Raw genomic sequence first — 13,668 nt, 5'->3', positions numbered from 1 at the left:
ATTATTTTAAATATATCTTTATGTTGAAGGACAGATGAGAACCATAAAATGTTGGATTTGAAAATAAGAATATTATTGTAATTTAGAAACTAAATTGACAGTTTTCAGTGCTTTTTGACATTATAAATGTACAAATCTAAATGTCAACAGCTAATCATGGATAATCTGCCATTGATTTTTCTCTGTTTAAAAGTACCAAGTTCTGGCAGCAATTTCTATCTCTATGCTCTTCTACAGGCACATTTCTCAAATATAAAATACAGAATCTATCAAAGGTAATTTATCTAATTTCTCAACATAAATGTTAAAGAATACTAGCAATTTCAAAGTTATGAAACACCTCTAAAAACCAATATTTAATAGAGGTAAGGAAGAGAGAATCACAATAAAACAAGAATGGTAAGAGATGGCAAGAAACTAGAGAAACATTTTTAATATTTAAATTGCATATAGTGTAGATCATACAGGTTTTACAATTTTACCATCATCTAAATATAAAATAATCAGTAGAGAAAGCCACATACAATCCATTAAAATCAAGATTTTGTGTTGTTATAGTTTTTGTGCTGTTTCTTTTTAAAAGCAGCCACCATCATCAAACACACTATTTCTTAAAGAATATGATAAAACTTTTAATGAAAAAGCCAAGTGGTGCCATTTACTTAAAAACTCTATGTTCTATATATGGAATCTATTAAAAAAATGGTTATGAAGAACTTAGGGGCAGGACAGGAATAAAGACGCAGATGTTGAGAATGGACTTGAGGACACGGGGAGGGGGAAGGGTAAGCTGGGACGAAGTGAGAGAGTGGCATGGACATATATACGCTACCAAATGTATAATTGATAGCTAGTAGGAAGCAGCCGCATAGCACAGGGAGATCAGCTGGGTGCTTTGTGACCGCCTAGAGGGGTGGGATAGGGAGGGTGGGAGGCAGATGCAAGAGGGAGGAGATATGGGGATATATGTATATGCATAGCTGATTCAATTTGTTATAAAGCAGAAACTAACACCCCACTGTAAAGCAATTATATTCCAATAAAGATGTTAAAAAAAAAACTATGTTCAATCTAAGATATTATTTACTTGGATTTTATTTTTACCTATACAGAGAGTAAGTTTTAATCTTCAAGTGCAGAACAACTAATTCAAGGTAGCTTAAAAATTGAAGTTTCCAGAGGAGTCATTTGTTTTAATTCTCTTATTGCTTATATATATTTATGATGATGAATCCTGATAAATGTGAGACTCATTTTCATTTCCCATATGTAACTCAAGATTCTTTTCTGCTTATAATTTTTAAAATTATTTCCCTTTATCTTTGCTATATTGCTAGTATTTAACTGTTAAGTACAACTCTTCAACTTTACTACGTTGTACTTAATGTCAGGGGGCAGATCCTATTTCATTTCTAGCAGGCACACAAAGTCAGTGCCAATATAGGGTCATGGTCAATATACTGAATGAATATTTATTCTCAATGTCTCCATATACTAATTCATAGATCAGTGAAAATGGTACTTTTACATTTTCATCTCTGTAAACAATAGTTCACAGATGTGAACTTATCTATGGAACAGCTAAATCCATATTGTTTTGTCAATTATTCAATGACATATAAATAGCCTCATTAGTTAAATCTTTAAGCTCTCAGAAGTCCAGGGCAAAGTGACCCATCTTTACGTTTCCTGTTCCCAGCACAGTGAAAAAACATAGTAGGTATCAATATATCTCATTTAAAAATTGGATGAATATATACTTAATTTTGAACTAATTTGAGAATTCTAGGAAAATATATACAAATAAACCATATAGATTAAGAACTGAAGTGTTTATATATAAGTAATAAAAATAAAAATGAACAAACAAAAACCCAAAGATAACTATATCTATATTACAATGGAAAAGTATTTCAGAACTTTATAGCAGAAAGAGGATAACAATTTCATCTGATTTTAAGGCTTCATAAATTCAGGGGAAATTTTCATTTAGCTTTAACAAGTACTTAAAACTCTAGAATACTAAACTTTAAAATAAATTCTTAAATTTTACTTTTGCTTTACTAGGTAATAGAGCTCTTGAAAAATCTAAAAAAACAGTGCATATATATACATGGATTTTTGGTCATAAACTAGTGAATATCATAAAGGTTCTTACACATGAAATTTTAAATAAACAAACTACCTGCTATTTTAATAACTGGGGTGAACTCTAGCTTTCTAAACTATAAAATGAAATTATTATACTATAACACTTTAAGACAGTAAGTCATTATAATATAGGTACAATTTTTGCTCTAATATAGTATCATAAAAATAAAATTGGAGCATGTTATTTTTCACTTATTTTAAAACATGCTAAGCAATATGCTATACCAACAATATGCACTTCTGAAATTCTGTTTCTTTTTCAGATAAAAGTTAGGATCTCTTTCTGACTGCTCCCTCATTAAATTGAGCATGTAAAACAGCCAAGGAAACAGGGTAGTTTCCTCATTAAATGTTCTAGTGTTATGAAATTGTTGTGGCTACTGCAGTCTTGGGATTTTTTGTTGTTGTTGATCAGGCATTATAATTGTTAACAAGTGGACTAATGCATAGACTTTATTTAATTTTAGAAACTGACAAAAGTCTTATGATTTTGTGCAATGCTGTTAGTTTGCTCAGCTCTTTCCTGTCACACATAATGGCAACTACTAATTATTTTCACCTGCATTCACAGTTTAAATGTTGTCTAAGTATACTTTAAATCCAGAAGGAGAGTGAAAGGAAATTTTCAGGATTTTTTTTTTTTAAAGAGATTTAGCTAACGTTGTCTGTCCTCAGGACATTTCTATACTTGCAGAGATAAGGCTCTAACCCACGATATTGTTATATATATATATGTATAACAAGAAAGACTTCTTAACCAATTAGGTTCATTTTAAAATTAGTACCATAATTCAGTTTTTTTCTATCTCTATTTTTCTTTCATTTTGCATGTTTATAGCTACTTAGCTACTGTATTATATTTTAAAATAAACTTCAGTTGTCTTAGACATCAATTTTTAGAATAACATTCATTGGCCACTACATAGTTTAATTTTCTAATTAAATGTTTAATTTTAATTAGTTTTAGCAATATTAAAGTATCATAGCAATATAAGGAACAAATTTCTTCCATTAAAAGTAAAAATTAAGGTGATATTGAGATATATTTCAACTCATATTTGGAGGCAATCATTTCAATTAGTTTTAGATAATTCTTATTTGGAATACATATTAATGTAATACCTTTTTATTTCCTAGTCATCATAGGTAGGAAATTTTTCATATATTGATTTTTTTTAATCATGTGTAAGTACTTTTCCTTATTCTATACATTATACTCTATGTACTATACAAGAATGTGTTTCTCTTTGCAAGGCTCGTGTACCACCAATATGAGTATTATAATAATAATCTGAAAGAATACATAATTATTCTACTGTTATGTTATTAGTAAGTTAACATAAGTAAATAAATTATGTACATAAATATCCCATATATCCAGATACTTAACATTATAAGAATAATACATAACTAATTCTACCTCCTGAACATTCAGTTTCTAAGGAGATGTTATATCTTCTATGATCAAGAAGTTAAGTACAACTTTACAACTGAAGTTATAAAATGAAATAGAAGGAAGAGGGGTGATTTTTCATTTATATCCAGCAAGTTCAGATCATCAAACAGGCCAACAGCTAGAGGACACAGCAGTATCCTGGGAAAGTAGCTGAATCTATTTTTCAGTACATGGACTGAAAATACACACTTTCATCCCAGTTCCCACTCCAAAGCTTAATTAAAAGGTATGCTTGCTGCTAACTGAAACTGGAAACTAGCTTCTTCACCATTAACCACAGTTTTTAATAATAAATCCACCTTAAATAAACACACCATAAAAAGCTCATCTAACATCCTTCAAAAAAAATCTCCCTCTACCTGTCAGTCCATGGAAAGCCATTACAGATGTGAAATATTTGTATTTTCTATGCATAGTTGTGTTTTTAAATGCATATTTATGTTTACTTTTCATGTAATTAAATAGAATATATGCCCACCCATAAAACTAATATTAGAAGATCCTTGTGAAGCAATTTTACAAATAAACCACATGAAAGTGTTAGTAGTATTACTTTAGCCCCTTCCTTCTCTCCCTCATGATCTCATTTACTGTAAAATTCTTCATCTCATAAAAATCATCAAGTAATTAGAGTAAATATCAATTACTCAAGGATATATAACATCAACAGAGAAGACTGATTTTCTAAGGAACAGAGATTGTATGATAATCACTGTTGTAGACTTAGAACCTAGCATAATGCCTGACACAGGGAGATTCTTAATATGTGACTGTTGAGTGACTTATTTTTTTAACTTTGAGATAAACTGTAATGAATAGAAATTACTTTTAAATAAATGGTACATAAATATATTATGAGAATTGAGCAACAGTACTTGTTACATGTTACCATATAACAAATGTGTTTTTAAAGTTTTTCTAATTAATTTTGGATCTAATTTTAAGAAAACAGAAAATTTTCCTGCCAGTCTTGGAAAGAGACTGGAAACCCTTCACTGGATCATATATTCTGGGAGGGAAAATTCTCCTTGAATTCTTATATATGGTAAGTACACTGCCTATCAAATAGTAGGCCTCTGATAAATATCTGTTTGAAGAACGAATGTTTTCACTCAGTTCTAGAATATTTATCATTGAAAAACAAAATTGTATATCCCTAAGAAGTCAATGTTTACTGAAAGGAAATCACTATAAAATATCAATAGTATTCTCCAGAACATTCTAAGCACTAAAGTAAAATATAAGATTTACTATGTTTGAATATGTATATTTAAGAATATTTAGAAATGTTTAAATGAAGCATTTCCAGAGTATGAATTTTCTAAATATATACAAAGTATATATGACTAAGTTAGGAATTCTTATGCTTCTCTCTATTTAATGATTACATTCATATATTATTATTATAATGCAACACACTGTAATGAATAATAACTGGTCAGGGAAATTTTTTAAATTACATGCAATATACTGTCGTTTAGTGGAGAGCCTAATAGTTTCTTCCCTCATCTTAAGATCTCATTTTCTGGATCTGTTATAGGCTTTCTGAACGTGTATTTATTTCTCTTCATTGAAACAAAATGCAGAGATAAAAGAAGACTGATAGTAAATATGTGAAACATTCTTATTTGATATCTAGTATCACTTATATTTTTGTTTTCAGTTACAGTAATCTGATCATAACAAAGATGAACAAAATTGGTGCATAAGCCAAACTTCCAAATATTGCTCTATATTTTAATAGACTCTGTTGGATTACCATATTGCTTTGTGAAGATGTCTCCACCCATGTGTGCCATTATCCACTCTGACAACAAACGACTATATATGGAAAGTTATCATGTCAAATATGCATTAAAAAATTTCATTTGTTGATCCAATATGAGTGTACAATGTTATGTACAATGGTTTGACAATGGTTTGAAATAGTAAAACTGTTAAGATTATATTTTAAATCATAGTCTGAGCTGAATAGAGTGGAAAGTGGGCCTCATCCCCCTCTTCCTATCCTCTGTCAATTATCAAGTGTTATAAGCAAGGTCATTTTTACGGGGAGTAATGGAAAATTTTTTCAGCGCTTTGGAAAAAAAGTGATATAAATGTTGAATATCTACATTTATTTTTCTGTAATGATAAAATGATCCTATAATCCTAACTCCAAAATGTATCTCAAATCCATCTTCTTCTCCCCATATCACTACCACCACTCTAGCCAGGCCACCATGTCCCCCACCCCAGATAACTGCAACAGACTCCTAATTCTACTCTTGTCATCTCCCAATCATCTCTTTGCTCACTAGCCATAATGCTCTTAAAATGAAAAATGGTTAAAATCTCTCAATAGCTTCCCATTTTACCTAGGATAATATTAAAACCCAGTTCCTTTCCATGGCTTGTTTTCTTCTCTGTGGTATCTGGTTCCTCACTATCTTTCAAACCTTACTTTGTGCTAAATCTCTTCCTTGCTCAGTAAGGTCCAGTCACACTGGACTTATTTCTTCAAACGTGTCAAGCTCATTTCCCTTCAAGGTCACTGACCAGGCAATTCCCTTTACCTAGAATGCACTTCTTCCCATTCTGTACAATTAGCTCTTTCTCATCCTTGAGAATGTGGCTTACATATCACCTCCCAGATAGGCCTTTCCAACCATCACATTTAAAATAGCAGGTCCCTCCTCTTATTTGCTCAGTGCCTGTATTCTTTCCTGCACAGCATATAGTTTCATTTACTTAAATATTATTTTGTCAGTCTCCCTTACTAGAAAATAAATTCCATGAGGGCATTTATAAAGTCTGCCTTACTTATTCTTTTTCTCTTCATCATCTAAATATTAAACTCGAAAACACAGTACTCAATAAAATAAGGCAAAAGTAGAGGTAATATAATTTCCATTTTTTAAAGAACTAATGTCAGTCTAATGAAATTGCAAGTTGATCAGAACACTATAGATGTAGTATATTAAATTATGTTGCACAATTTTTATATGTATGATATAATATATACAATATTTATTTAAAAATAACACTGTGGATGTATAAACAATTTAATCCTTCTGTACAAATTTAGTTTGATTACATGATTGACAAAGTCAATCCCTTTTCATTACTTAACTATATGTACTGATCTCCACCATATTTATACTCCCAAGAAATGTTGAGTCAAGGACACAATGAAGAAATTTCTATTACTTTTGGGGTTCAGTTGACTATGTACACTGTAAAATAAGATCTGTTCTCTCGCCATTTAGGACAAATAAAATATATAGTCAGAAGTACTCATGTGTGTGAAAAGAGAAGAATGAAAGAGAAAGATTGAGATATGGTGCTTGTCATAGGGAAAGAGGATTGGTAGAAGGAAATACAAGAAATGTATGATGCCTTTTGCACTTAAGTTATTTATACCAGTAGTGATTAGTGAAGAAGGGACTTTCAACTCTAGTATTTTTCTCAATATTTAATTTTGTAACATAAAAGTAATACAAATTCCTTATTAGAAAAGTTGAAAATACTAAAAATGTAAAAAGATGTTATTTAACCACTAATTTTAGATATATATTTTCCCCTTGGGAAAATCTTAATTAAAACTGCTTTATTCATGTTATTCCTAGTTTGAAGAAGAGATCCTTAAAGAACACTGTATAATTTTTGTGTAAGAAAAAATTTTTAGATATAGTGTTATCCCAAACCCAGAGCAAAAAACATTTAGATGATCAATGCATATCAATGACATTTTATATTTCTATTTTAAACACTAATCATAATGACTAATTACACAATGGCTTATTTCAATTTGTAAATGTATAATAAAATTGCATTCTAGGTTGTTTTTATACTTATGGTAAACAAGAAAACATGTGATTACAATCTGCACCTTTACAACTATAAATAGTTTATCTCTGAAAATAAATTTTATATAAGTGAAAGTTCTTTTAGAAATATTCTTTATAAATCATTCAGTTTTCCTTATTTAACACAACGTTAAATATTTTCAGTAAAGTTCACTCTTGACCTTTCTGAAAATATTTCAATTCCTCCCCTTCAATAAATATTAGAACAACAGACTTATAGCTTGTGAACAATACTTATGGAAGTTCAACTAATTTGGGGCTATGAATTTTATTAAGCAGATATTTTTCTGCTCAGCTATGTTCACCTGTATTTACACACAACTTAGTGTATTTTACACTCAATTCATTCAAATTAATAAATTCAATGAAACTAATGATTCAGACTACTGTTTTCCTTGTTTATTTCATTTGTCACTGAATTTCCTGGGTGGAGGAGAAAGATCAATTCACACAATCTTGGTAGTAAAATGAGCTCACTAGACTCTCATATTCAAACCATATTTTGATTTAATATATTATTTGAGTATTGATTATTTTTGGAAACATGAGTCACACCCTGAGAGATGCGTCAACTCTTAGACTAAAGCAGAGTAATCTCTGAATTAATGGATCCCTGGTGGCTACTAACCACTGTTATTGATACACCTGGTTACTTACATATGAAACAAGATTGTATTTTATATTCTCCTAAGTATCCTACTAGTACGGAAATAAAAGTTTACATATATTAAGAGGGTAAAATCTGTTATTTTTACATAAAAATTACCAACACGAAATAAATACTATGGTTTTAAATAGAGGGAAAACTAATGGAATAAGAGAAATCTGAGTACAAATCACGCTTTCACTTACTTAATCAGATGAAGTGATCTAGGAAGCAACACTACTTTTTGATGGATTCAAGGAGGTTTGGGTAACAGGAAGAGAAAGTCAAACTGATTTGTCTTTATAGTGCAGAGCTTCACAGCAGTTAAAAAAAACAAGAGAAGAGATGCTTCCTGTACTCAAGTTACTCTTAGCACCATCTTAAGCACCAGGTTAAAAATGAGGTAGTTCACTTTTTTTATCGTTTTACTATGCCTACATATGGAAAACTAGGAAATGGGAAGAGGGTGATTCCTTCATTCAACCATGAAAGATTTTATATGATTTGGTAAAAATAGATAAATAACATTAAAAATTTACCTTGTGAATATACTTAATGAGAAGGCAAATTAAATAAAAATGAAATTTTACCCTCCAAAACAAATTTTAAAAATAAAACATGAATTCCATTAGCTCTTAGGATGAAAAGTTACTAAGAAAATGAATATGATATCCTTAAAATTAACTCTTCATCATATTACTGATGTTTATTATTATGTGTAAAAAAATCTGATTTATATTTTACATTAATATTTCTATATTGTGTACATACTATAATAATTCTGTAATACCTCATGTTTTCAATGTTTACAAATTGGTAAGATATGTTGATTCATGTCATCTATTTATGAAGCTACAAATAAGAAAATATCCCCCAAGTGTTCACAAAAATAACATTTTGAAGTTCCACATTTTATTAACTATTAGCGTGATGATTTCAGTATTCAAAAATTATCTCAAAGTATTATAAGGCATAATTTCTAATCATTATGACTTTAGGCTGTAAAAAGCATTTTAAAAGGAATCATTTGTGTCTGATGAAAAAAATCTGAGCATATTTTCTCTATAATCTTCTGTTGAAGAACTTCTCTAAATTTTACCCAACTTAGCCTTTAGGCACTATATTACCCAAATGTAATGCATAGCCTGTGTTTTTAGCATGTTAGTACAAGTTCAAATTAAGAGTTTTAGGAGACTACCTTTAATTATCTTATTTGTTGGGTAAACTGAGTAATACTGACACTGTTAAGCTAACTTATAAAAACATACATAAATTACATATAATTGGTAAATATTTTAGGTAAAATGTCTTTTAAAAGTATGAGAAAGTCATTAAAATAGATAAATAAATAAAAATTACTGCAAGAGGTTAACAAACAACTCCTCTATGTCCTTAAATTTAATATGAATATCTGAAAGGTCATATTTTAACATTTGACACATTTTGGTAGAATGGCACTTTAGTCATGTGAAGAGTCTAACATGTGTTTTATTTATGTTGGTATCCTCAGGGCCTTGGAGAGTTACCAGCACTTAATGAAAAAATATATGTTGATTTAGGGAAATGATTGCAAGGAAATAACCGTTAAAATATCTCTAGTAAACTTGACTTCAAAGTATACATCTCTTTAGTAGCCCTAGACACATTTGGTACAACATAAATGTCTGATCTTCCAATTATTAAAAATTTCCTCTCTTCTTTCAATAAAAAGGTCAAATAATTACATGTTATTTTTAACAATCTTCTATTTTCAGAGGTAGATTAAGTAACTACCCCTTTGATATTTAATGCCAATATTACTTGAAAACAAGTAAGGGATGTGTGTGAAGGTATACACCGCCATAGGAGAGTATGGCACTATAGGTGGTGCTCATATGATACATCCTTACAGGCATGATGGTTGTGTAGGATTTTCAAATTGACATATGCATTTGTGATTGCAACTTCGCAGGTCAAAAAAAAAAAAAGAGAAAGAATTAGAAAAACATGTCAAAAGTACCAGTTGTATAAATAAGAACAATTGAATATTGATTCTGAATAATTCTAACAAATTGGTCATACATGTTGATAACAAAAAAGAAGGCTGTGTTGTTTTGCCTTCTCTCTCAACCTTCTCACCCTCGCAAAAACAGTGCACACTTTCACGTCATCTGACCTCCATTTATATATCTGCAAATTATTTTGAAGCCTTATATGTTGAATCGTAACTACAATTGAAGTTTTATATTTGAAGTATTTGTAAAAGTGTGATATTACCAGGTAACATTGGTAGCCATCACAGTGCCAGTGAGAGCATCAAGCCAGGTACATGCTGGAAAACTTTTATGGTTGTTCATCTCTTAGTCTAGGAGGATTTAGATTATGCAGGTGATGTTTTTTATAGATCCTTAAATATTCATAGCAGAAATCCAATGAGATATGTCTCATAAAGATTGTTGGATAGAAGGCAAGAAAATGTTCAAAAATTCTCAGTGCTTTCCATTCAGTAAACCTCACTTTCACTTTTCACACACTATTCATCTTCACTTTACCACTTTACCTGACTTTATAAATAGGATATTCACAACTTGTTAATTCACACCTAACACTTATCCCCTGGCCCCTTCGGGAATCTGGGCTAGAAATAATTCGGAATAATTTCCAACAAGTCTACGTTCGGTCTGGATGGGATAAAGGGGTTGCACCTGGGCGAGGGCGGCTTAGTTTACCGAAGGCAAAAGGTTGGTATTTGGCCAGAGGCTACAGCGAGAGCAATCTGCTTTCTTGAAGGCATGTGGGAGATACCTACATGTTACCGTGCTGCGAGCGACCGCAGAGAACCAGAAGTCTCCATTAAGCCTGTACCACGGAGCCTGACCTCCAGCGCAGACCGCGCAGCGGGGAGCGGGCCCGCAGCCGCCAGGGCTGGGACCCAACTGCTGCTGATGCTAACGCATCCGTTTAAAGACATTTGGAAGCAGAAGGGACCGGAATTCGTGAGGTCGCCGGCCCCGGCCGATGTGGACAGGGCGCTCTGGGGAGGGGACATCCTCTACCCCCTCGTGTAGAGAGCCCGGAGAAGCCTACCCCGGGACGAAGTTACCTGCAGGAGGCGACCAACGCACCGGTCCTCAGAGCAACCGCCTCCTCCCGCCCCCTCTCGCTTCTGCGCCCCGTCCCTTACCTTGGTTGTTGGAGACGTGACTGCAGTCGCCCGGCCAAGCTGTCAGCAGAGGCAAGAAGAAACCAAATTGCAAAAGAAATTCCCGGACTTCGCTGCCCCCCATGGCTCTCCCCGGCTCTCTTCTCCCCCTTAAAGAGAAGTGGCAGCAACGCAGCCAGGTGTTCCGCGTAGGGTACGGGTCCCGGTCCACGTCTTCTTCCTCCTCCTCTTCCTCCTCCACCCGGCCCACAGAGGGTGTCCCGGGGCGCCCCCCGCTCGAGGCCCCGGGGGCAGGGCACAAAGGTCCAGGCTGCCCAGGGGCAGGCGCAGCTGCTTCGGAGGAGGACGCTGCCTGAGGCGCCAGGGAGCTCCTGGCGGCTGTAGGCGAGCGGAATTGCATCCACCACCGTGTCCCGCTCGCGCGAGGACTATTCCCTTGGGCCCGGGAGAGCGTGCGCGCAGGAGCTAGCTCGGGCTGTAGTTTGGAGGAGGGGAACGCGGGGGCGGGGAAGGGCGCCTCACGGCCGGAAGCGGGGGAGTGACGAGGACCAGGTGCGGCGGGCAGCTCCTGCAGCTCTGACGGCCCGAGCGCCTCTCCGGACTGAAGTGGGCACTTGCAGGACCAAAAGCAAGGAGGGCACAGCAGCTGTGAAGCGGGCGGGGGCCGCGGGAACTTTCCTCCGGCCAGTGCGGCGCGAGCCGAACGACTGAAGAGGCTCCGCGGGGCCACGAGCTGTCCGAGCGAGTTACCGAGCTGCGCCCTCAGCCCCTCGCCTAGGTGGCGACGGCAGCGAGCCGCAGAGCAGACACTTCCAGCTCGGCCGCGTCTGCGCCGCGCTTCGGCCTCGACAACCGCTTCCCGGGCATCTCTGAGGCCGCACTTAGTCCCCCAAGCACTTTGCTCCCCATTTCGCGGAAGCAGCGTCCAGCGTTTTAGGGCTAGTCAGCTCCCAACACGGCTACCCCCGACTTCTCTACATTTCTGCCGCCAGAGGGGAGCGAGTGCTGTGGGCAAGCGCGCCGGGTCCGGGATGAGCTTGGCGGTGGCGGACCAGCCTGACCACTCCTCAGCGCGGGTCGCCCAAACTTGCCCAGTAGGGCGAGAGCCTCAGCTTTGCGGCCGCCTCCGCTGCTGGTCCTAGGAGAGCGAAGGAAGAGAGCAAGCAGCAGAGGAAAGTCACATCAGGCTGGATAGGGACGGGTGCCTGGCACCAGGGCTCACTGAGGTCTTCTCGTCGCCGTGCGGCCGTGACTTCTCAGTGGAGGTCACGAGCATTGTCGCAGCCGTGGGCGCTGGGATTCCGGGGGCCCGGAGCGCCTGCAGCGTGGCGGCGTCGGACCTCGCGCTCAGAGAACCCACGGGCTGAGCGGTGCGTGGCCACATCCACAGCGGCGCCGAGTGCCTGCGAGTGAACAGTTCTCTCCGCGCACCCTCAAGCCGCCCCCTCGCGGCGCCCACTCCCTCCCAGCGCTCGGGTCGGTGGGAAGCCGCGGCGGCCCGCTGCCTGACGGGACTACGCCGTCCTCGCCCCCCAAGGTTGGGTGTGGGGGGCGGGCAACACAGGTGCTAACAGGGTGGGGCCTCAGCGCGCTTGGCCCTCACACTCTCGCCCCGCGGCCTAGGCGGGCCTAGAGGGCAGAGCTCGAGCTGCGAGCGCAGCTGAGCTCCGCCAAGCCCCGCGCTCTGCCCTCCTGACAGGCGCCGCTCGGATGCTGCCAGTTCGGCGCTAGAGGGGGTTAGTCGACAACAAAAATGCCTCCGCTGCTCTCAGGTGGAAGAGGCTCATCACGCGGAAGGAGGAATGCGCTCAGGCTATACTTAACGCGTTTGTGAAGGGTGCGCCAAGCAACCCGTGTCACTAGCGTGGGGGTTCTGTAATACTTTTTTCGCTGTTATTAGTATCATCGTTTTCTTTCTTGAAAAGATTTAGGGTATTACAGTCGAGTGAGGTCGAAAAGCCCTCCCCAAAACTCATCAGAATGTTTTGAAGAAAAATTTATGGCAATGGAGAAAAGTGAACCGAGAAGAGAAACAGCGGTATTGTAAAGAGTAGAGGAGGGCCTCCCTGGTGGCGCAGTGGTTGAGAGTCCGCCTGCCGATGCAGGGGATACGGGTTCGTGCCCCGGTCTGGGAGGATCCCACATGCCGCGGAGCGGCTGGGCCCGTGAGCCATGGCCGCTGGGCCTGCGCGTCCGGAGCCTGTGCTCCGCAACGGGAGAGGCCACAGCAGTGAGAGGCCCACATACCGCAAAAAGAAAAAAAAAAAAAAAAAGTAGAGGATATTTTCCTTTCATAGGGCACAGTGGCGAGAGGGAAATGGCACAGTGGCGAGATTTGGGGAAGGAGTAAATGAAGGAGCAAAGGGTTGGCATTCGACGCTTACAGAATTCTGGAGGAGAAAGCAGCCTTCCATTCGACGCGTTT

At 37.3% G+C, this 13,668-nt stretch overlaps 1 protein-coding gene across 4 annotated transcripts in view; it reads right to left on the bottom strand.

The window, feature by feature from the left end:
• EPHA6 (EPH receptor A6) overlaps positions 1-11,643 on the bottom strand; it is a gene marked incomplete at its 5' end in the record, with an annotated part of 867,182 nt that extends 855,539 nt beyond the window's left edge. For all 4 annotated transcript variants that reach the window (XM_081234488.1, XM_081234490.1, XM_081234489.1 and 1 more), the window contains one exon: positions 11,265-11,643. In XM_081234488.1, coding sequence (XP_081090614.1) covers positions 11,265-11,643 — 379 coding nt within the window. The remainder of the gene's footprint in view (positions 1-11,264) is intronic.
• Positions 11,644-13,668: the final 2,025 nt, after the last annotated feature.

The sequence above is a fragment of the Mesoplodon bidens genome (genome assembly GCF_964165515.1).
Source record: "Mesoplodon bidens genome assembly, chromosome: 5".
Taxonomy (NCBI): domain Eukaryota; kingdom Metazoa; phylum Chordata; class Mammalia; order Artiodactyla; family Ziphiidae; genus Mesoplodon; species Mesoplodon bidens.
Note: the sequence above shows the minus strand (reverse complement) of the source record. Positions and strands in the feature narration are given on the sequence as shown.